We start from the raw sequence: 23,127 nt of genomic DNA, 5'->3' as shown, positions 1-23,127 counted from the left end.
CACAGGCTGGTGTTGAGTGTCTACAGCTTTGCCAGTCACAGGGTACAAGATGTCAGTGGATCTGGGCTCTGGAGGATGGTGGCCCTCTTCTCACAGCTCCACTAGGCAGTGCCCCAGTAGGGACTCTGTGTGGGGCTCCAACCCCATATTTCCCTTCTGCACTGCCCTAGCGGAGGTTCTCCATGGGAGCCCTGCCCCTGCAGCAAACTTCTACCTGGACATCCAGGCATTTCCATACCTTCTCTGAAATCTAGGCAGAGGTTCCGAAACCCTGATTCTTGACTTACGTGCACTGGCAGGCTCAATACCACATGGAAGCTGTCAAGGCTTGAGACTTGCACCCTCTGAAGCCATGGCCCAAGCTCTGTGTTGGCTCCTTTCAGCCATGGTTGAATTGGCTGGGACTTAGGGCACCAAGTCCCTAGGCTGCACACAGCATGGGGACCCTGGGCTTGGCCCAGGAAACCACTTTTTCCTCCTAGGCCTGCAGGCCTGTGATGGGAAGGGCTGCCAAGACCTCTGACATGCCCTGGAGACATTTTTGTGATTGTTTTGGGGATTAACATTCAGTTCCTCTTTACTTACGCATTTCTGCAGCCAGCTTAGATTTCTCCTCAGAAAATGGAATTTTCTTTTCTATTGCATTGTTAGGCTACAAATTTTCCAAAGGTTTATGCTCTGCCTCCTCTATAAGGCTGAATGCCTTTACCAGCACTCAAGTCACATCTTGAATTCTTTGCTGCTTAGAAATTTCTTCTGCCAGATACCTTAAATCATCTCTCAAGTTCAAAGTTCCACAACTCTCTAGGGCAGGGGCAAAATGCTGCCAATCTGTTGGCTAAAACATAACAAGAGTCACCTTTGCTTCAGTTCCCAACAAGTTCCTCATCTCCATCTGAGACCACCTCAGCCTGGACCTTATAATTCATATCACTACCAGCGTTTTTGTCAACGCCATTCAACAAGTCTCTAGGAAGTTCCAAACTTTTCCACATTTTCCTGTCTTCTTCTGAGCCCTCCAAACTGTTCCAGCCTCTGCGTGTTACCCAGCTCCGAAGTTGCCTCCACATTTTCAGTTATCTTTTCAGTATGGCCCACTCAAAAGAGAAGCGATTCTATTGAAGGAGCTCAGCCATCTGGGAGTTCCCACGGCAGACATCTGTTAGCGTCTCACCCTTACCTGCCCCTTGAGGTAGGCCTGGAACATTACTGGGCTCCTTTTCCCACTGCACCTTTGGCACATTCTCTGGTTTTCCCTTGGAGCACGCTCCCTCCAGGACATGTTACAACCCTTTCACCGAAGCCTTCCTGGACAACCGATTCCAAAATGCTGCCTCTATTCATTTAATGTGCATTATAACTCTTCATTTGTTCCACACAAGTCTGTGTTGATTCCAGACTGCCTTAGGCTATGCTTTGGGATTTCCATCCTTGATGAGTCTTACCTCTTTGTGTAGGAACTTTCTTCTACTTTTTTGGAGACAGAGCAGGCCCTCAGTTGATGCCCACTGAATTGAACTGAAAGACCAGCCAGAGATCAATGTTGAGTTTTAATGTGGATTGTATATTTCCATCATATGACAACTGTGTTGGCGGGGGTTGGGGCATAGAACAGAGAGGGCAGTTGAGAGTGGCCTGTTTTGTCTTTGGGGTGCTTCAGTTTGTCAAGAGACAGATTGTATAAAAAGCATGCATCAGGCTACCCGGGTTGACCAACATGCTTGTGTAAGCTGTGTTCTGCAATATCCAAGCAAAGAAAATGAATTACGTAAGTATTAAGAGATGCTGCTGAGAAGTTCAGCATCTTACCTAAGACAGAGATGGATAGAGGTCAGGCATGAAGGCATTTCAGCTGAGAAAAGGAGAGTTTTTTAGTTGACAGTCAAAAAGTTGCTGGCTCTTGATGGATGCCAGTCATTTGTGTTGGGAGTCAGCTGCGTTGTTCAGTAAGAATTTCAGTGCAGCAGAGGTGGGCTGAGTACTTCCTGTGCTGACCAGTGAGCTGGCTGCTGGCGGAGATGTGAAAGGAAGAAGCCACCCTGCCCTCACCGGGCTTCCAGATGGGGAGGTGGTGAGGTGGGGTGGAGATGTGTGGGCGGAATGGAAAGAATGAGAAGTAAAAGGACACTTTGTAATCTGACCTGCTCTGGCAACTGTGGAAGCGTTTCAGGGTAGACACCTGTGAGGCTTTCCAGCCAAAGGCAGGTGGATGCAGATAGGCTGTCCTTGAGAAGGCAGCAGCGCACGGTGCTTCTGTCTGAATTGGAGCTTGCATCAAAGGCCAGCGGTCCCCCCAGATAGTCATGTTCCTTTTTGTCTCTTCATCTATGTGATTCCTTTTCCATGACTGGGAGCGAGTATTTCCTCTGAGCCCACATTCCCTAGGCCTGGTCCTGGCTCCCTGCTAAGACCAGCTTAGCTCCCTCCTCGTGGAGGTTTCCCCTGGGGCTGGTTGAACCCTGGCCGCTCATCCTCGCCAGGCCTTATGTGTCCTCTGCTCCCTGCCTGTGCGCTCTGCAGGGCTCTGCACCCTTTTAGGGTGAGGGTGTTACCATCTTCATCTGCTTCTACTCCATTACTAGCATGTGCACCAGCTCAAGACTTTTTTACTCATAATTCTACTTGCCACAAAACTGTGGAGCTGAGCGGTTAGACTGGAGGGCAGAACTCCAGGCCCGCTGTGGCCAGGTCGTCCTGAAATTGCTCTTGGGCTGCGTCTTTCCTGAGTCTCTCCGGGCTGTTCTGTGTGGGAGATGGAAAACTGGATTAGGCCAACCATTGAGGGGACCGGGTGGGCCTGTTGAGGCCTTCTGCTCTTGTTGCTCCCTAGAAAGCCATAACTTCTTGATTTCAGAGCTACCTCACCTCGACTGCAGAGGGTGAGCCCTAGGCAATGACTCTGCAATTTCAGGTCCAAAGACACACCTAACAGCTGATGTGACAATGGAGCGCCTTGTGTGTAAACACCGAACAGGAGTGTGGGTGCACATCTTCCTTACTCAGATCCGAAATGATAGCCAGAGGGGTCTGAGGTGAATGAAACCCTTTGCCCTACACAGAGGCCCCTCTGAGATTCCTGCTGAGCACAGACAGAGACACTTGGTGCCCTTGGGGGCAGCGGATACTAACAGGGAGGGCCCCGTGCATTATTTTCCACCTCTTGTCCTCTCTCAGAGTGCTGAGCAGATCACTGCACTGTGCAGGAGTTTTAACGACACTCAGGCCAACGGCATGGAAGGACCGCGGGAGAGTCAGGATCCTCCTCCGAGGCCTCTGGCCCGCCACCTCTCTGATGCAGACCGCCTCCGCAAAGTCATCCAGGAGCTTGTGGACACAGAGAAGTCCTACGTGAAGGTAAGGGAAGCGCTGGGCATTCGTGCATTCGCGCCTCTTTGCTGATGGTCAGTGGTAAGCTGGCAGAGGTCCCCAGATCGCTTCTGCCCGGGACACCGGCCACTCCCCAGGGGGATGCCTGCTCCTTGAATCAGTGAATTGCTCAAAGAAGGGAGGGGAGGAGTGAGAGGGTGGAAGAGCTGAGGAGACTTAGAAAAAAATCAGATCCTCGGCTTATTTTGTTACCAAGGTAGCTTTCACTATGGAAACAGATGTTCTGGTTTGTCATTTGCAATCTGTGGGAAGGGAGTCTGTACCGGTTTAGTAAAAGGGGAGAGAGATCATTTTAGGTGATGAGGAACTTGAGAACAATCTGTACATACGTGACGGCTGATCCAGGACCACAGTCCCGGTGGTGGCCCGGGCCAGCCCTCCCTGGTGGTTGTCATCGTGTAGAACTGGGGTGCATGCACTGGGGACTGGTCAGCCCGTGGGAATATCCTTGCACCATGTATGAAGGGGCAGTTGCCGAGTATCTTGAGTACCCGAAGAATTCATTTATTCATCTCATAAGCCCCAAGTCCGTGGTTTGAGAAAGATTTTTTGAAGAATACAGGAGCCTGGGGAGCAGCGTTCTTTTGCTTTAAGTGTTTCCTGGAGCTTTGGGACCATTGGAAGCTCGCTTCATTTGTCAGTTACTGGAGCAGTGCGGCGCGGTGCAGTGGGCTGAGGGTCCAGCCCTGGCTTTGCCTCCGCCTTGCTGCCTGGTGGACAGCCCCCTTCATCTCCCTTATTTGAAGTTGAGACACTCGGTCCCCCTTCTCTAAATGCCTTCCAATTCTGAGGTGCTGAGTCATTGAATTAAGGCTTGGCACACACATGCGGCTATTACCTTCTTTCTCTGCAAGACAGATCTGAGCTTCCCCTTTCGTTGATGTCACTGTTTTACCTGGACTTTACCTAAGGCCTTATTCACACGTAGCTTCCCAAAGCCCCTTCTTTTGGTCTCAAAGGGGAGAAAGAAAAGTTAGAGAGATGACAATTTAGTTTCATTTTCCGTTGTGTCTTGTCCTGCATCCAGGGTGTGGAGATGAAGTGAACAGCCGGGCTGTTCAGACTCAAGTTCTGAATAATCCCGTCTCCTTTTTCCGTGTCGCTGTGTGGAGCTGTAGATATTTTGGAAGCTTCAGAGCCCTTCTGACATCTTGAGAATAGTCATGGAGCTCTCACCCCCAGAGTCAAGGGCAGAGCTGAGAGAAGAATCGATGTCCCTTTTTGTTAATAGTGTTGTTAGAGTTTCCTGTTAGGCCACGCTGCACTGGGAGGGTCATTTCAGTGACAGGCTGGAGGAAAACTCAGATGGTGTCATGGGTGAAGTAGACAAGGACCGACTCTCCCTTCTCTCTGCAAGAAACCTGCACTTTGTTTTCTCAGGGCTCCTCGGGTCACAGCCCTTTGCCCCCGCAGCTCTGCGCGGACCTGACCTTGCGGCCCAGTAAGTCTTCCCGGGCAGTACCAGCCTGTGAGGAATGACTGCCAGGCCCCAGCACCCTCGGGCAAAGTAACCCACACTTGGCACCTGTTGTGATTCACACACACACTACCGTCCCTTAATTTCCTTTTTGTTGCTGACGCTTAACACAGAATCTTGTCGTTTTTTAACCTGGATCCCTGCATGCTCCTTGAAATTGCTGGCATCTCTGTGTTCCCCGAGGTATGATTCTGTAACTTCTGTCATCTCCCTTCTCTGAGCGGTCCGGCGTGGAATATGGTGAGGGAAGGTCAGGGAGGTTTTTATTGTGAAACAGCATCCGTGTCACAGGCCTTGCCTTGCCCTCCGAACTAAGGCCAGAAAGTTCTGCGGGGCGCTTTGGGCTTTATAAAGCTCTGGGTCTTAGATTCCCCTCTTGGGAAGTGAGGGAGTTATTATAGCTGACTTTGCAGTCAACTGCCTCTAGTATTTTAGGACTCACAATTCTTCAGAATAAAGGAGAAATCTTTTCTATCACTAAACTATATCCTGGCCTTGGCTTCAAATTTTTATTATTATTATTTTGGAGATGGAGTCTCGCTCTGTCACCCAGGCTGGAGTGCAGTGGCATGATCTTGGCTCACTGCAGCCTCCATCTCCTGAGTTCAAGTGATTCTCCTGCCTCAGCCTGAGTAGCTGGGACTACAGGCATGGGCCACCACATCCAGCCTTTTTTTTTTTTTTTTTTTTTTCAGTAGAAACGGTTTCACCAGGTTGGCTAGGCTGGTCTCAAACTCCTGACCTCAGGTGATCCACCTGCCTCTGCCTCCCAAAATGCTGGGATTATAGGCATGACCATGCCCAGCTTTGGCTTCAAATTATTAAACAAAATCATCTTTCGCTCATGGGTTTTGTAACTGCAGTCTACTCCCACTATAATGTCGTGCTGGAGCCTCATTTACAAGATACCCAAATATGGCTGAGAGTTTAGCCATTAGAGCTGCAGCTCTGTAGGAATTTTTTTATTGACTTTGAATATGTGAGTTTGAGATTCTGCAAATCAGTCAGCCCCAAAGTTGAAGGGCTCCCCAGATCTTGACCCTCCCAGCTCCACGCTGGACCTCACTCTGCTCCCTGAGGCAGAGGAAGCCAGGAGCTGGTTTGCATCTGACACTAGTGCCACACAGACCTCCTTCCTCTGCAGGGAAGTGAGTGCCCCTGCTGCAGTGGCCCAAAGAGAGGCAGAGGCAATGATTGAGCTATAAAGGTATGGAATCCAGCTGTTGCCTATATTGTGATATTAACCTCTTTGAATTAGGTGAGGAATAATCACTACTTTTAGGGTCAGGAATTTCAACAAAGGCTAGGTGTGGTGGCTCACGCCTGAAATCCTAGCACTTTGGGAGGCTGAGGCATGAGGATCACCTGAGGTCAGGAGTCAAGACCAGCCTGACCAACACGGTGAAACCCAGCCCCTACTAAAGATACAAAAATTAGCTGAGTATGGCGGAGTGTACCTGTAGTCCCAGCTACTTGGGAGGCTGAGGCAGGAGAATCTCTTGAACCCAGGAGGCAGAGGTTGCAGTGAGCTGAGATTGCGCTGCTGCACTCCAGCCTGGGTGACAGAGTAAGACTCCGTCTCAAAAAAAAAAAAAAAAAAAAATTTCAACAAGGCATAAACTTCATTATCCTGATGGGAGCCTTGGGAGCTGCTGCCAGGTTGCTGCTACCCAAATCTTGTGGGTATTTTGGAGACTAAAGCATCGAAGACACTTTCTTGTGTTTTCTTTCAGGATCTGAGCTGCCTCTTTGAGTTATACTTGGAGCCACTTCAGAATGAGACCTTTCTTACTCAAGATGAGGTAAATAAAATCCCCTTCCTTCTGTCCAGTGATCCACGGGTTAGTCTCTGTTTGCCTTTTAGCAGAACTCCTATGAGATGATCTCTATTGATCCTGAAAGAACATCCCAAGACTTAAGGGTCTTCTGAGAGTCCCAGGCATAGCCTCCTCCTAAGCCACTGCTGTGGCCTCGGCTGCATGACACAGTGGCAGAGCATTTACAAAGGCAGAGCGATGGTTATGGTCTTTTTGAGGCAGAAGAGAGTGTGATCAGAAATTCCTTTTCAATACATATCTTTGTAATGTTAAACCACATAATTAGTTCTTTTCTAGTGACTTACGTTTTTCTTGATTTGAATTCTGAGAACTTTACATCCACTTAAAAAGTTCCTGTAGAAATAGAGAATTATAGGGGATGGAGCTGTGAAACTTTCTATGTATAAGCCATATCCCATAATGAACGTGCTGTCTTCTTAAAGGATTTACTTTCTGTCTGCTTCTCCGTGAAGAATTTCCTTGTGATTTATTTGTGGGCCTAAGAGTTAGCGTGGTATCCTGAACTTCATGGCTAATCCCCTCGTTTCAAATCCTGATCTTCACATAGATGGAGTCACTTTTTGGAAGTTTGCCAGAGATGCTTGAGTTTCAGAAGGTGTTTCTGGAGACCCTGGAGGATGGGATTTCAGCATCATCTGACTTTAACACCCTAGAAACCCCCACACAGTTTAGAGTAAGTATCTCATATTTAGGCTGAAAGTGAAAAGAAATGGCTAGGTGCAAAATTCTCTCATGAGAAAGAATGTCTTGTCCTGTGACTATTGACTGTTTATTGTCCTGTGACTATTTCCTTGCACCGTTTTCCTCTAGCGGGTGGTAAAGGGAGGCTGTATTTTTTTTTTTCCTGGTACACATACTTCTGGTAGTCAGAAGTCCGGCAGCACCTCCCGCCTGGTTGCTAAGCACGCACATGCTCTTTTCTCAGCTGCTGTTAAGGATATCCAGGGTGGTTGCTTCTGAAACTGGAGCTCCTACACCCTGCGCCCAATCCTTCTTCCCTGTGGTCATGTGGATCTGGGATTAACAGACTAGGTTTCTAATTGCTGGGCTCGAGCCCTCTCTTCTCTGAAGCACCAGTGCTCCATAGCATCCATGTAAGCCATAGTGTGGTAGGAAGCCTCTCCAAGGGGACCTGGAACCATACAGACAGCATCACTCTATCCAAGCAATGCACAGTCAGCTTTATTAATGAACCTCTCAGATGGTTTATATCCCACCTTGTCAGCTGTAGTTTTATAGAACTTTCTTTGTTTCTTGTCCTTGGATTGAACACAGTCAGTAGGCTCTGCTGCTGGAAACTTTGCAGTCAAGCTAGAGACCTGTCAGGGCAGCACCTGGGCTGTTCCCCGCCTCCTGTGTGGACGGAGCAGGCCTGAACTTCTTTAAGGCATTAGTGCTGTGGAGTCTGACAGAAGCCATGGGGCCGTCAAATGCCACAAGCCGGCATGCATTGATTAAACCATGTCTGATTTGACTTTCCCCTCTGCCCTTCTAGAAATTACTGTTTTCCCTTGGAGGCTCTTTCCTTTATTACGCGGACCACTTTAAACTGTACAGTGGATTCTGTGCTAACCATATCAAAGTACAGAAGGTTCTGGAGCGAGGTAAGTTGCTTATGCCTTTTATGGTTTTTTTGTTTGTTTGTTTTTGCATTTTTAACTGTTAGTAAAGGGTAAATCTGTATTTAACAGGTAGAGAGTAAGTGCAATTTTGATGTATTAAGGTCCATCCTTGACCTTGACAGTGACAAATATTCAAGGGAAAGATTTCTGTTTCTGTCAGTTTATTGGTCGCCGGAAACAAGTGTGCCTGAGAGCAGAGATGTTGCTTTGCCACGTGTCACTTTGCTGTCAGTTACATCTGGATTCTTGCCAAATTCCTTTCTCTAAAAACTTGCAACCCCAGACCCTAGATGGGAGTAGAAAGAAATGCATGCTATGTTTTTTTTTGTTTTTCCTTGTTAACCTTCTTAAGCCTGAGAAGCCACAACAACTTACCACCAAACCACTACCACCAAACTCACAAGAAGTTTGCCAGCTGGAAGTAAAGTCTCTCTGGTGCACCTGGAAAGAGCTCGCATTTCCCAAAGGTTGCTCTTCGGTGCTTGTCTCTGCGCGGGCCTGGAGGGCACCTGGAGGTTTATCCTGACACCCTTAGTGCTCATTCATGTCCACGGATGCAGCTCTGCCATTGGATTTTAATCCAGAACATCATGGTATCCGAGAAGAAAAGCCCCACGTTTAAAAAGTGGGGTCTTAGAGTGCTTCAGATGAGCAAGACCCAGCCCAAATCCATCTTCTCCAGCTGCTTTAGACAGTTGTCTGACCTCTGTTGCCGTTTCCTTCCACAAACACCGTCTTCTAAATTAATTAATTAATTTAAAAAATGTTCCTAGAGATGGGTCTCACTGTGTTGCCCAGGCTGGTCTCGAACTCCTGTCCTCAAGTGATCCTCCTATCTAGGCCTCCCAAAGTGCTGGAATTACAGGCCCACCACGCCTGGCCCACAAGCACCTTTGTATTGACGGTCTGTAGTACAATGAAAGCATAGCAATGTACTTGTCAATACGTATTGACAATCGATGCAGTACAATGAAAGCATACCAAGGGCTTGCTCAGTTCCTCCTTTGTCATAAAGAAGAGGGGTCCTGTCACCACCTTCTTGGCCTGGTAATCACATTCAAAATGGTATTGCATCTCCTGGAATATGTGATCTTACAACACAATCCCAAATAAGGGTTTATCTTCCTTCAGAGTAGGTACATTCCAAGCAGCTGGTCATCCATTGCCAACTGGTGGAATCCAAGTAGCACTGGTGTATCCGCTGGTACTCAAACCAAATGCACCTGGATTCCTACACACACCCTTCATGGTACTCAGACACTGAACAGAGGGGCAGTTTTCACTGCCAGAGAGGGTCCTACTGCCATGCCTGGTGGAAGGGAGCTGTGGCTCTGGGTGTGCGAACGGTGAATCTGCTTGGAGCTGTGGAGTGAAGGGTATAGGCTGCAGTGCCTGTCACCTTACTTTACAGGAGAAAAGATACTGCTTTTCAGAATAAGAATAAGCAACAATTAGAGTGAGGCCAGTGGGAAAAACACTGGTTTATTTTTCTTTATGAAATTTTTGTGGGTATGGTGTAGGGTCTGGATAACATTGCTTATTGGCTTTTTTGATGTTGTTTTTTTTGAGGTGGAGTCTCACTCTGTTGTCTAGGCTGGAGTGCAGTGGCGCGATCTTGACTCACTGCAACCTCCACCTCAGGGGTTGAGGTGATTCTCCTGCCTCAGCCTCCCGAGTAGCTGGGATTACAGGCACTCACCACCATGCCTGGCTAATTTTTGTATTTTTAGTAGAGACAGGTTTCACCATGTTGGCCAGGCTAGTCTCGAACTCCTGACCTCAGATGATCCACCCACCTCAGCCTCCCAAAGTGCTGGGATTACAGGAGTGAGCCACTGTGCCTGGTCACACTTCATGGCTTTTAATGAATTGTTTGAAACTCACTTTTTAGGTCACCTATAACAATATTTCTCGTGGATATACATGAAATGTGTCTTTAAGTCAGACATTCCCGCATGTTGAGTCGGTGTTACTCTTTGGCGTGCAGCCTGCATTCCATCCTCGGAAGCTCCCAGGCTCCAGGGCGGTCAGGGCTGAGGCAGAATCCCACGCTGACAGCTGGGTGCCTGACCCGCTGATGTGTTGGGGTTTTTATTAAAGAATGGTATTAGGAGGACTATAGAAATGGATGAGCTATAAATGTTAAAAGATAAATGAAGAATTTAATTCACCCCACTGTGCTCTTCTAAGGTCTTTTATCCATCTGCTTGTAGCTAAAACTGACAAAGCCTTCAAGGCTTTTCTGGACGCCCGGAACCCCACCAAGCAGCATTCCTCCACGCTGGAGTCCTACCTCATCAAGCCGGTTCAGAGAGTGCTCAAGTACCCGCTGCTGCTCAAGGAGCTGGTGTCCCTGACGGACCAGGAGAGCGAGGAACATTACCACCTGACGGGTGAGGAGGCGGCGAGGGGCACCCCTGGGCAAGGGCCGGACAGGGCGGCGAGGGGCACCCCTGGGCGAGGGCCGGACAGGGCGGCGAGGGGCACCCCCGGGCGAGGGCCGGACAGGGCGGCGAGGGGCACCCCCGGGCGAGGGGCTGCCTGCCGTGCCCTGGGCCTGCCAGCTCACCTCTTCCCCGCCTAGTGGCACGTCCTGTGTCACTTTTCAGTTCTGCGATGGTTCATCTTAGGTTTCATGTGAATACGTGAAAGTAGCTAGGTGTCTGGTCATTCCTTTAGAGCTTACAAAATACTTGGGTAAAAATGATCTCTTCAGGGTATCACCATTCTCCTCCTATGCGGGGATGATTCCGTCTACACTCTCAAAATAAGTAAATTACCTCAGGTCACTTGGCTGTGAAACTGTGCCGCTGGAACTGAAAATCAGCCCTATTTTCCTATCACTTGGTTAAGTTTTGTGGTGGTCGCCACCCGAGCTGCTGGTTGGATTTGTTGGGTGAGGCTCCACCTTGTGGAGATCTGTGAGCAGAGCTCGGCTCCGAAACCAAACTCCCAGTGATGGGTTGTGCTTTCAAGTCGCTGCTGTTGTGTTACCATTTGAACCTCTGAAATTACTGGCCTGAGACACAATTTGTCAAAAACACAAAGCTTGCAGTTTGATAATAAGTAGAGGATCCTTAAAGAGGGGCTTTATTTGGGTTGGAGATAGTGATTTGTTCATATGTTGAAAGTAGGAGGTTCAGTTAAACCATAGGTGATAAAATTTCTAGGGAGAGAGACTTACTAACACTTTAGTGTTACTGAATAATAAATACTGAGATGAGCATAAATTAAGCTGGCTCTTTTTTCCATGACAAGCATAGTTTGGTATCAAGCTCAACAAGAGGAAAGCATTTTTGTATGACAGTTAAATTCTGTAATAATACAAATTATCTTCAGCATTCATACTGTGTAAAAACTTCATTTTGTATTAAGATCATCTTTAGAAGGGTTTGATTTAAAAAACTTCCTTCCAAACTTCCCTCCAGATAGAATTAAAATGCTGAATTGGGAGAAAAAAAGTATGAAGAATACTGAATTTAGAAGTGACCTAAAATTTTGCTTTTTGGCTTTTATAAAATAATGTATCCCTCATATTCCTTCATGGGAAGTTATGAACATATACCATATATAAATGTAAACAATTGTTCTGTCAGTCTGTCATGTACGGGGGTGTTGTTATGTTCTATTTAAACCTGGATCCCGGTTCCCAGAAGGGGAAGCCAAACTCGGGAGCTGGTGCCCGAAGCCCAGTCAGTCTTGGGTTTGAAGCCTGGCTCCATTCTCGTGCTTTCCTCTCTGGAACTCCGGCAGAATATCCTGCACTCACTTTTCTCACCTGTAAAATGGGATTGATTAGTCTTTAGTTAGTTATTGTGTACACTAAATGAGATGATTCACAGAAATCACCTGTCATGATCCTTGCTGAGTAGAAAGTGCTCCATACATGTCAGTTGTCGTTATTAGTGATACTTTTCACTGATACTGTGCCTCATTTCAAAAAGAATTTGAAGAAGAAGATAATTTTGCTGTTCTTCATTCTAATGGCTGGGCTACCGTGGGCTATTGTGACTTATTCTGAATGTAATGCTCCTGCTAGTGGGTACTGGTCTGGAATCCTGAGTTGAATCTTGACTCCATTATTACTGTTGGATAGGATCTAAAACAATATAAATATTTATTTATTCTTAAATAAATATGATTTATGTAAATCATATTTAAGAATAAATATTTAAGAATAAATATTTATAAATATGATTTCATATTAATAAATATGATTTCATATCTTGCAGAAGCACTAAAGGCAATGGAGAAAGTAGCGAGCCACATCAACGAGATGCAGAAGATCTATGAGGATTATGGGACCGTGTTTGACCAGCTAGTAGCTGAGCAGAGCGGAACCGAGAAGGAGGTCCGTGAGGCGTCTGCACTCTGGGAGCCTAGTGCATGTGGTGTGGGGTCTGTAGGTGACCTCTCAGATAGGCTGCCCTGTTAGGACTTCCCTGGAGGAGAAAATGCCTAAGATTTTCTTGATAACAATGTGTCTAATGAACTATACAATTTATGTATAGACATATCATAAACTTCATTACACTGGTTTAAAATATAACCTTATGTCACGTTCACATTGGCTGGAACATCCGTGGAGGGTGAGCTGGCAGAGGCTGGGGCGGAGAAAGGACGTGGGAACTGGCAGTGTGGAGTCTGGGGCTTTTCCTTTTTATTTTGCTTTTTTTTTTTTAAAAACATCAAATATATTTTTTTAACATCAAACATATATATTTTTAACATCACATATTGGTGGTTGCCTGCTTACTTATAAAACTAGTCCAAGCAGGATTTGACATTTTCTGTATTTTTCCTTTTTATCTGATTGCTTAATTTATCATCTTGTGCCTCTAAAGCTGGCATGCTGGAAGTAGCATAGTTTAGGCAGAAAATGGCAGGAACAGGAAAGAGCTGGAGATCAGTCCTTCACTCTGGCCAGTTTCAATGCTGGTGCTCTTTTATCAGCAGCCCGAACGGAGCTCAGAGGTGGTGGATGTACTAGATCCCAGGGGAAAGCTTACAAAGGCACTCGAGAAGAACCACGGACACTGGTAGAGTTCATCTTATGGAAATCGAGTTGGTCACAAGGCATGTCTCACCTACATGTGTGGGCATTGGAGCAAAATGCCTTCAGCTTTATGTTATTGATCAGACACTTTGGTGCTTAGCTCATATTTTCAAAACCTCCACTATTTAAGGCCCCATGTTTACAGGTATCATAAAAATTAAACCAGCTGTGCTTGCATTTTAGCAATGACTGTGTGTACATCACTATTTAATATGAGATGATCTAGCATGGGATTTCCGTATCTTCCTTACCTCCTCTTTTTACAATCTAGGTAACAGAACTTTCGATGGGAGAGCTTCTGATGCACTCTACGGTTTCCTGGCTGAATCCATTTCTGTCTCTAGGAAAAGCTAGAAAGGACATTGAGCTCACAGTATTTGGTTAGTATTCCATTCAGAAGAATGTAGACTGAAGAGGCTGGGATTAACGAAGAACTTCACTGGCCACACCAGTCCAATTCACTCCTGGGCTCCAGGAGTTAGAATTGCTATAATGGTTGGGGACTTAACAGGGCCAGCCCCCAACTATTTAAAACTCCGGCATCTCTCTGCATCCTCATTATCTTGTTCTCCCTTCTGCTGCTTGGCTCAGGCCAAGTGTTACAGGAACAGATCCCTGAGGCTATTTTGAAACCCGCTATCTTTTCTTTTTCTTTTTCTTTTTTTGAGACAAGGTTTCACTCTTGTTGCCCAGGCTGGAGTGCAATGGTGTGATCTCTGCTCACTGCAACCTCCACCTCCCAGGTTCAAGCGATTCTCCTGCCTAAGCCTCCTGAGTAGCTGGGATTACAGGTGCTCGCCACCACGCCCAGCTGATTTTTGTATTTTTAGTAGAGATGGGGTTTCACCATGCTGGCCAGGCTGGTCTCGAATTCCTGACCTCAGGTGATCCACTTGCCTCAGCCTCCCAAAGTGCTGGGATTACAGGCATGAGCCACCGCACCTGGCCAGAAACCTGCTATCTTAATAGTCTGCTGCATTTCAAGATGTTTTAATTCTCTCTGAGAGTTGGGAGAGCAAGTGACAGTATATTGTCACTGAGAGAACACAGTTTCAATAAAACAAAGAGTTTAAAAAAGCCAAGATCAACTTCCAATAGTAGCTTGTAAATAAGCAGGTGCTTCTGCATAGTTCAAATATGAGCAAAAGGGAAGTACCATTTATTCACTCATGTGTTGGCAGAGTAAGGTCTTAGAGACTCATACATTTGAAGAGTGTTATTCTGTTAAGACATTCAGCTCTAGTTTAACCTTGGAAGAGTTGCATAAAATAAAGACTTTCTTTCTCTTTTCCTTTCTTTAGTTTTTAAGAGAGCCGTCATACTGGTTTATAAAGAAAACTGCAAACTGAAAAAGAAATTGGTAAGGCAAAAATTTGTTTTAATTTAAGCTACCTTTTCATGGCTGTATCTTCCTATTAACGTTGAACTGAAAAGCCCACTGAGCACCACGGCTGTGCTGACTGATACTGCTTACTCTGAGGGTCACTAACCCCATCACATACTGAGAGCATCTCTGAGTCTCCCCGTGAAAGATGTCTGTTTTAAAAGAAGATGTACAGCTGGGCATGGTGGCTTATGCCTGTAATCCCAGCACTTTGGGAGGCTGAGGCTTGAGCCCAGGAATTTGAGACCAGCCTGGCCAACAAGGTGAAACCCTGCCTCTACCAAAAATACAAGAAGTAGCTGGGTGTGGTAGCACGTGCCTGTAGTCCCAGCTACTTGGGAGGCTGAGGCAGGAGGATCAATTGAACCCAGGAGGTGGAAGCTGCAGTGAGCCTTGATCATGCCACTGCATTCCAGCCTGTGCGACAGAGTGAGACCCTGTCAATAAATAAATATGTAAATGAAGTAGATAAATACTCATATGGGGGCCTACATAGAAGATCAACTTTTATATCCCTGAAAATGGCCCATGGTTGTTCCATACACAGTCTGTGAAACTTTGGTTTATTTTCAAATGCCTTTTACCTTGACTCAGAAAAACAAAAACAAAGCTTAGCTGTGGATACCATATGCCATCAGTTTACCATTCAGAGATAGCGTGAGGGCGTGGAAGCCTTGGCTGCTCTTCTTGCTTTGAGACCTGTAACTGATTCTGAACCACAACTCGGCCTTCCCACCTTCCCCAGCAATGTGAGGTCTTTGAGAATTGGGTGCGTAGCTGATTGACTTCTGTGCCCTGAACACCCACATGGCTGCTCGGAGACTCGCCCACAGGGAGAACATAAACTCCTATTCACCATGCACACATCCTCCCCCAGTGAGACAGCTTCCCTAACACTTTTCTTGGTGGGCCTTCATGTTACAGCCCTCGAATTCCCGGCCTGCACACAACTCTGCTGACTTGGACCCATTTAAATTCCGCTGGTTGATCCCCATCTCCGCGCTTCAAGTCAGACTGGGGAATCCAGCAGGTAACTGTTTCATGCAGTACGATGCCAGAAAAAGCATTTCAGTAGACTTCACTGTGGAATGAAAAGTAAGAAAGGACCTTGGGGATAATTTTTGGTGCCTTTTATTTTATAGACAAGGAAAACGAGGACAAAGAGAGGTTATTTTGCTGTTCCTTAGCAGACTTCTGGGAGAAAGTAAATGCTGGTGGATAGCTTTTTCTTTGCCAAATGCCTTTCATTGTTTCCTTATTGTCTCTATCAATAGTTTTCAACATTTTCCTTTCTGCCTTGATACCCTAAAATGTATTAGAAAAACAGATCCACAAATTTATGTTTTTACAAATTTAGAATATAGCAGAAAATTCCTTAAGGTTAGGTAGTACTTTAGGTGATATAAAAAGAAAAAAATCTTTGACTCTGGAAAATGTTCAGAGATCCTTCCAGAGTAACCTTGTTTTGGTGACAGGCCTCTGGTGACAGAAGAGGCCAGCAGGCTGAGTCATGCAGTGACCTGCTGGGCTTCTGTTTAACTTTTGTCAGAAGTGCTTATGTTTTCTAGAACATGACTGCATTTGGGGTTGGCCTCTTTTACCTCAAGTATCCCAGTTCCTGTTCCGTCCAAGGAAAGGGCAAAACTGCAAAGGAAGGTTGAAGAATAGGATCCACCAAATCTTCCCCAGACAGGGGCTCCAGAGAGAGGGCGAAGGCAGTTCAGATGGAGGAAAATCTGCAACAGGAAATGTAAAGAGTAACCAAAAGGCATTTCAGTTCGTGTAACTCTGAAAATCATACATAGAACAAGCCACAGAAGAAAACGAGCCAGGACTGGGAATATTAGACTTTCTTAACTCATGAGATTTAAACTTCACAAGTGTTCTTAACCACAGCATTTTGGGCAAAGTTGTAGACTCTTGTTTCCATTTCCTTTTACACAGGGACAGAAAATAATTCCATATGGGAACTGATCCATACGAAGTCAGAAATAGAAGGACGGCCAGAAACCATCTTTCAGTTGTGTTGCAGGTATGACTGACTTCCAAAGATTAAAACCAACAGAAATAACATAGAATTATGTCTCTTAAGGAAGGGAGTTTATATTTAGTGCCCTCCTGAATTTTGATGACATCAGGGTCACACTCCCCACCCTCCGAAAAAGGCAACTGAGGCCGCTAGTAGGAGAATACATTGACTAAATAAATATCAAAATCTTAAGAGTGATCAATTCTCACCTCCTTTTGTATGGGAGGCCACATGGCACTGCTGTTGGGTGGCTGGCTGGCAGCCTGGCCCAGCAGGTGCAAGGTGCAGGAACACAGGCGGGCGTGGAATGGAAGCACGATGAACACTCTGGACACTTCTGCTCTTTTCTCTCCCCCCCACCCAGTGACAGTGAAAGCAAAACCAACATTGTTAAGGTGATTCGTTCTATCCTGAGGGAAAACTTCAGGCGTCACATAAAGTGTGAATTACCACTGGAGAAAACATGTAAGGATCGCCTGGTACCTCTTAAGAACCGAGTTCCTGTTTCAGCTAAATTAGGTGAGAATTTTGCTAGCCTTGTGTTTATTCAAGCAAACATTATGAGCTTCTGAAAAGGATATATGCTCTTGTAATACAGCTGTGAGTTTTCACTTTGTAAGTCATCAAGGTACTTTTATCTCCTTTGAAGAAACCTAAACATGCCTCTTGCTCCCAGACATTCTACTGGAAAATACAGCCACCCCCAACCCCCAACCCCTTGTCTTCCTACCAGCTGACATAGTCCAAATGTACGATTTTGTTTCTTCCACTAAGATGTGCACGGGTCCAGGGACTTTGTTTTCCTCACTGCTGTATTCCCAGTGCTCAGCAGTGCCAGGCATCCTGAAGGTCAATGCTGAATGAAGATCAAGAACCTTACACAGAGGGTCTCCACCTTCTGATGGTTCAACTTACAATTTTTTGACTTTACCATGGTGTGAAAGTGACACACATTCTGTAGAAACCGTACTTCGAATACCCAGACAGCCATTCTGTTTTTCGTTTCTAGTGCAGTATTCAATACATTTCATAACACTTAATTATAAAACAGACCTTGTGCTTTGTCCAACCGTAGGCTACTGTAAGTGTTCTGAGCACACTGAAGGCAGGCTGGGCTAAGCCGTAGTGGTTAGTAGGTATATTAAATGCATTCTTGATTTCAACATTATCAACTGAACAATGGGTTGATTGGGATGTAATGCCGTCTAAGTTAAGGGGCCTCTTATACTCGTTCTTAATCGATAAGGCACCAAGTAAGCATTTCAAATCACATTATTCTGCTTGTTTCTAAAATTTCAGCTTAAGTTTTCAGAACCTTATTTCTACATTAACTATTTTGTTATTATCTTTGTTGTTTTTAGTCTTAGAAAATGTAAAACTTCTCTTTTTCATGTCAAATCAATGTGACCTCTTCAGATTTACCACATATTTACTATTTTCTCCATTGTCAAAATAAACTGGCCATCAAAATAACATGCTGTTATTATCTGTAGAAACACCAAAACTGAGAACTCCCTTGCTTCTTTCAATCCAAGAGAACAGAACTACACACACACACCCCCACCCACCCACCCACACACACCCCTATAACATCAAATTTCAGAAAGTTGGTTTGAAATTCCAGCAGAGACAGTTCTCATATGAGAAAGAGAGTATTTTCTAGGCCGGGCATAGTGGCTCATGCCTGTAATCCCAGCACTTTGGGAGGCCAAGGCAGGTGGATCCCTTGAGCTCTTGAGAACAGGAGTTTGAGACCAACCTGGGCAACATGGCGAAACCCCATCTCTACAAAAAAATATAAAAATTAGCTGGGCATGGTCGTGCGCACCTATAGTCCCAGCTACTCAGGAGGCTGAGGTGGGAGGATCACTTGAGCCCAGGAGGTGGAGGTTGCAGTGAGCGGAGATCACACCACTGCACTCCAGCCTGGGTGGCAGATCAAGACACTGGCTTTAAAAAAAAGCGGGGGCGGGGGGAGTATTTTCTACTTTTAATTGAGCAGCAAGGGAAATCCACAAAGTGAGAAGATGCATGGTGTGATCTCGATGATCAAATTACAAAGCACCTTAGTGAAAGAAAGGAGCCTAGATTTATTAGCAATTAACTTTTCAATGTACTCATTGGCAAAATAGGAAATCTTAGCCCATATAGTAGTTTCTAGTGTCTAGTTCTATCTAAATAACTGAGCTCTGATAATCTAAAAATGCTGAATTGCCCAACTTACAACTGTAAACCTAAGTCAAAAATTTCCATGTTTTCAGTAGCTACGTTTTTGCCTAAATACCAGGATAGTTGCTACCTGAAGTCATATCATAAAATAAAATCTTAATTAAGATGTTAAATCTTACACAGGCTTTGAGGCAAACGTTACACATTGTGTAACCTGTTTCTGTATCACAGCGAAATGTGTTTTTCTCACTGCAGCTTCATCCAGGTCTTTAAAAGTCCTGAAGAATTCCTCCAGCAACGAGTGGACCGGTGAGACTGGCAAGGGAACCTCGCTGGACTCAGACGAGGGCAGCTTGAGCAGCGGCACCCAGAGCAGCGGCTGCCCCACGGCCGAGGGCAGGCAGGACTCCAAGACTGCTTCTCCCGGGAAATACCCACACCCTGGCTTGGCAGATTTTGCGGACAATCTCATCAAAGAGAGTGACATCCTGAGCGATGAAGATGATGACCACCATCAAACTCTGAAGCGGGGCAGCCCTACTAAAGACATCGAAATTCAGTTCCAGAGACTGAGGATTTCTGAGGACCCAGACGTTCACCCCGAGGCTGAGCAGCAGCCTGGCCCGGAGGCGGGCGAGGGCCAGAAAGGAGGAGAGCAGCCCAAACTGGTCCGGGGGCACTTCTGCCCCATCAAACGAAAAGCCAACAGCACCAAGAGGGACAGAGGAACTTTGCTCAAGGCACAGCTCCGTCACCAGTCCCTTGACAGTCAATCTGAAAATGCCACCATCGATCTAAATTCTGTTCTAGAGCGAGAATTCAGTGTCCAGAGTTTAACATCTGTTGTCAATGAGGAGTGTTTTTATGAAACAGAGAGCCATGGAAAATCATAGTACGATTCAATCCAGATATGGGTTAAATTCCTCATTTTACTTTTAAACTGGTGGTAAAGTGGAAATTGCAAAAAAACTATTCATTCCTGGGTTTTGTGCAGTATACATTTTCCCACGAAATGGTTGTAAAGATTTAAGTTATTTTAATTTATTGTGGATCAGAAACCTAGAAGAAACTGGTCAGAATCTGTAAATTACTTAGTTTATATCCACTTTGAGCAGGTATCAAATGATTTAGAATCCTTAAAATTGCCTTCTAATTATTTTAAGTTATGTGGAAAAAGTAAGGCTGGGGAAGTTGTGATTAATAGTTTTCAAAGGGTCATTTTTTAAAATCCTCTGGGCATTTTCTTTCAGCTGTCAGTTTTTGCTTTATTTAAAGCATATTTAAGTTATTTTAATGTGGTTTAAGGGCAAAATGTGCAGATACTTCATTTTTGTAAGATTGTAATGGATGCTGTTTATACTAAACCTGTTATATCTATACAGTATATATTAAAAGAAAGCTTGTACTGTATCTTATTTGATGATATTTATTTTCTCTGCCAAGCTGTATAGTAAAAGGAAAGTAAGTCACATCTGGTCATTGGCATTTTTATTGTCATTCTGTAAAGACAAAAGAGTACCCATATAAGAAGCTCCACGTAGTGCAAATCGACATCTGGTAGGCTGCTCGCCCCCAGGCAGCAGCTAGAGTCTGTAACTCTTCGCGTCATCCTGTTTTTCTTTCTTTTTGATTTTTCTTTGCCTGAGTTCTTCTCTGAAATTATATGCAAAGAGTTGTGGGTCTTCATCACACATTCTTCTGTATACCTCACAGAGGCTTTTAAAGTGTGAGATGGAGAGCTGGCGAGGCCGAAGAGTAGGGTCTATGTCTGCCAACTCTAACAGCCTGCCCGTGTTTTCCAAGCGCTGCGCTTCAGGGAATAACATTCTGAAGGGAAGAGAGAAATATCAGAATTTTACTTAAATTCCACCAATCATGACACCTTTTAACCCTCATTTGAAAACAACACAGTTGCTGACTACTGCCAGCTGGAGGGAGTGGCAGGAGCCTCCTGGATTATATAGCACCAGGTAACAGGCACGGCCCACGACTGAGGCAGCTCTAACCTGATGCGCGAGGCAAGCCCACAATGGGAAAGCATTCTCCAAAGCTCAATCAGTACATGCACTTTTTAAGGTAAGTTTAACATCTGCTCAGCTGCGTTCTTGTAGAACTATAAGCTTGATTTGCCTCATGTTTCGATGTGAAAGTTGTATTATTTCTTGTGTGACAAATCCCCAGTTTTGATTCTCTAGAATTTGAATTTATCAGCCTTTATAGAACTCTTCATGCTAAAAGAGTTACTTTTTTTGCTAAAAGTTTGAAAATAGCTGATAGGAAAATATAAATAATTATCCCTCTTGTTATTTTTCAAGCATCTTTAAAACTGATTTGAAGTAGAGAATATATTTTAAATTTCACCTATCTGAATTGAACCATTGTTTTAAAATAAATACCAGAACTGCTTGAAACGCTGTGGAGTTAGGCCTGGATTGCATTTTTCTTCAAGTCTCAGGGTTCTTACAGAGCTCATCCCAAAGGGCTTGGAAGGTGTCATGGTCGGGGAGATTGCATGTTGCTTATAGGCTGATAGTCCTTTCAACAAGGAATTGCATGTCCCCCACAGTTTCAGGGTGACAGATCTTTGAGTTCAGTTTCATGGCAAAGAGGACCTGATGACGATTTCTAACATGTGAAGAACACCAACAGGTCAAAGAACTTTGCCCTGTTACCCCAGATGGCACAGTATCTGGTCCATGTCTGTCCTGAGGACGGTGTATCTGAAATGAATAGGGCCCTTCACTTAGCTGGGGGGTTGTCTTGGAAACGCTAGTGCCAGCTCTAGGCTCAGACCAATTCCAGGATTTCCAAAAGCACATAAAAGGACATAGGTTTGTGTTCCCCCTCCCCATGAATCAGGGCTATCAGGTACAGCTGTGTGGGTCCTGCTGTGCATGAGGGGTAAGTGTGAGCCGAAATCCAGCTTCTGTTCCCTCACCAGCAGCGCACGGCAGCTGAGGGCTGCAGCCACAGGGCTGTCTTTGTTCTAATTAGCACCAAAATGGCTGGCCAGTGGCATCTCTGTCACCAGCTCTGCACCTCAAGTCTCTGCTAGAGAAGCAGGAACTAGCTGGTAAGGTGGGAATCCTGGCTTAATTAGAGGCCACAAGTGGCAGGCTGACGCTCTAACTTCTGCCATCTGGTATCCTCGGCAATGGGCTTTGTGGGCTGCAGCGCTCTTAGGAGCTGATGCCCAGCCGGCCCCTAAAATAATCTGCTGTCATTTCATGTGCTGAAGGGACACTTCAGACCCTGTGAAGGAGAGAATTACAATGAAGCCATGTGAGGAGGTTTTAGAAACTGAGAAATATGTGCCTCTCCGGCTGAGCCCCTTTCAACAGCTGAATATGGATAGATGATCAGAGACGGAAATGTTTGACAAACACGCTTTCCTGCCTTCTTAAGCAGACCATCACTGGGCCTGACTAAACAGCTTCTTGGCTCTTTCTGGATCTGCAACATAGCTGTGGTCCTTCAGAGCCCATCAAGGTGGGCGGCCTCTAGACCACCGCGCCCTGTTGGCTTTTCCCAGTGGTTCCTGTGAGCCTCTTGGGAGCAGCCGCTTTCTGTGAGATGGAAATGTGCTTTCGTGAGGACTTCGCGATGATTTTGGCTGCTCAGAAGTCACATTTGCTTCCTAGTTCTCAAGTATGTCCTCAAAGAAGAGACAGGGCAACTCGGAAGAAAGCAAGCACTTAAAAAACCCATTATTATCTGTCTCGAGTCCTCACTGGGGAACCACGAGCTCCCTAGTACACAGCCACTGTGAGCTGTGCAGTCCCCAATTCCAGGCTGTGTGTATGGTAAAGCCACCCTGTGACGGCCACCTGAGGTCTAGCAAGTCTTTGCTCTCTCCTCAGTGACAGTGAAGTCTTGTCCGTCACAGGACTGAACTCAGTGTAATACTCAGAGCTTTACCAATAGAGCAAACAAGGTTCTTACTCTTAAAAAGTGCCTAAGGATTTTATAAAGAAGACTACGACTGAAGAGAAGAAAAGGCATTCTTACCCGAGCCCTCGATGGCAGTATTTCCTTCGGAACTGAAATACATTCTGAACCACTTTTTCCACCAGCTTGAACGGCTGCTCTATCTTGGGCTGTATCAAGGGAGTGAAGTGCACCACGCCCACGTCCACCTTCATTGTAAGCAAACATATTATCATTC

At 45.6% G+C, this 23,127-nt stretch overlaps 2 protein-coding genes across 5 annotated transcripts in view; one reads left to right on the top strand and one right to left on the bottom strand.

Annotated features, from left to right (window-relative positions):
- Window positions 1-20,430, top strand: part of TIAM2 (TIAM Rac1 associated GEF 2) — a 273,384-nt gene extending 252,954 nt beyond the window's left edge. For all 4 annotated transcript variants that reach the window (XM_050786779.1, XM_050786780.1, XM_050786782.1 and 1 more), the window contains 12 exons: window positions 3,175-3,354; window positions 6,598-6,666; window positions 7,250-7,375; window positions 8,198-8,306; window positions 10,538-10,717; window positions 12,557-12,675; window positions 13,652-13,760; window positions 14,682-14,740; window positions 15,689-15,794; window positions 16,709-16,796; window positions 17,158-17,312; window positions 19,218-20,430. In XM_050786779.1, coding sequence (XP_050642736.1) covers window positions 3,175-3,354; window positions 6,598-6,666; window positions 7,250-7,375; window positions 8,198-8,306; window positions 10,538-10,717; window positions 12,557-12,675; window positions 13,652-13,760; window positions 14,682-14,740; window positions 15,689-15,794; window positions 16,709-16,796; window positions 17,158-17,312; window positions 19,218-19,855 — 1,938 coding nt within the window. In that variant the 3' untranslated portion in view covers window positions 19,856-20,430. The remainder of the gene's footprint in view (window positions 1-3,174; window positions 3,355-6,597; window positions 6,667-7,249; window positions 7,376-8,197; window positions 8,307-10,537; window positions 10,718-12,556; window positions 12,676-13,651; window positions 13,761-14,681; window positions 14,741-15,688; window positions 15,795-16,708; window positions 16,797-17,157; window positions 17,313-19,217) is intronic.
- TFB1M (transcription factor B1, mitochondrial) overlaps window positions 20,369-23,127 on the bottom strand; it is a 695,218-nt gene continuing 692,459 nt past the window's right edge. The window contains exons 7-8 of the mRNA XM_050786810.1: window positions 22,971-23,098; window positions 20,369-20,789 (exon numbers count right to left, since the gene is read on the bottom strand). Coding sequence (XP_050642767.1) covers window positions 20,546-20,789; window positions 22,971-23,098 — 372 coding nt within the window. The 3' untranslated portion in view covers window positions 20,369-20,545. The remainder of the gene's footprint in view (window positions 20,790-22,970; window positions 23,099-23,127) is intronic.

This window comes from Macaca thibetana, chromosome 4, assembly GCF_024542745.1.
Source record: "Macaca thibetana thibetana isolate TM-01 chromosome 4, ASM2454274v1, whole genome shotgun sequence".
NCBI classification, from domain to species: Eukaryota; Metazoa; Chordata; class Mammalia; order Primates; family Cercopithecidae; genus Macaca; species Macaca thibetana.
The sequence above is the reverse complement of the archived record's forward strand: the minus strand, read 5'-3'. Positions and strand labels throughout refer to the sequence as shown.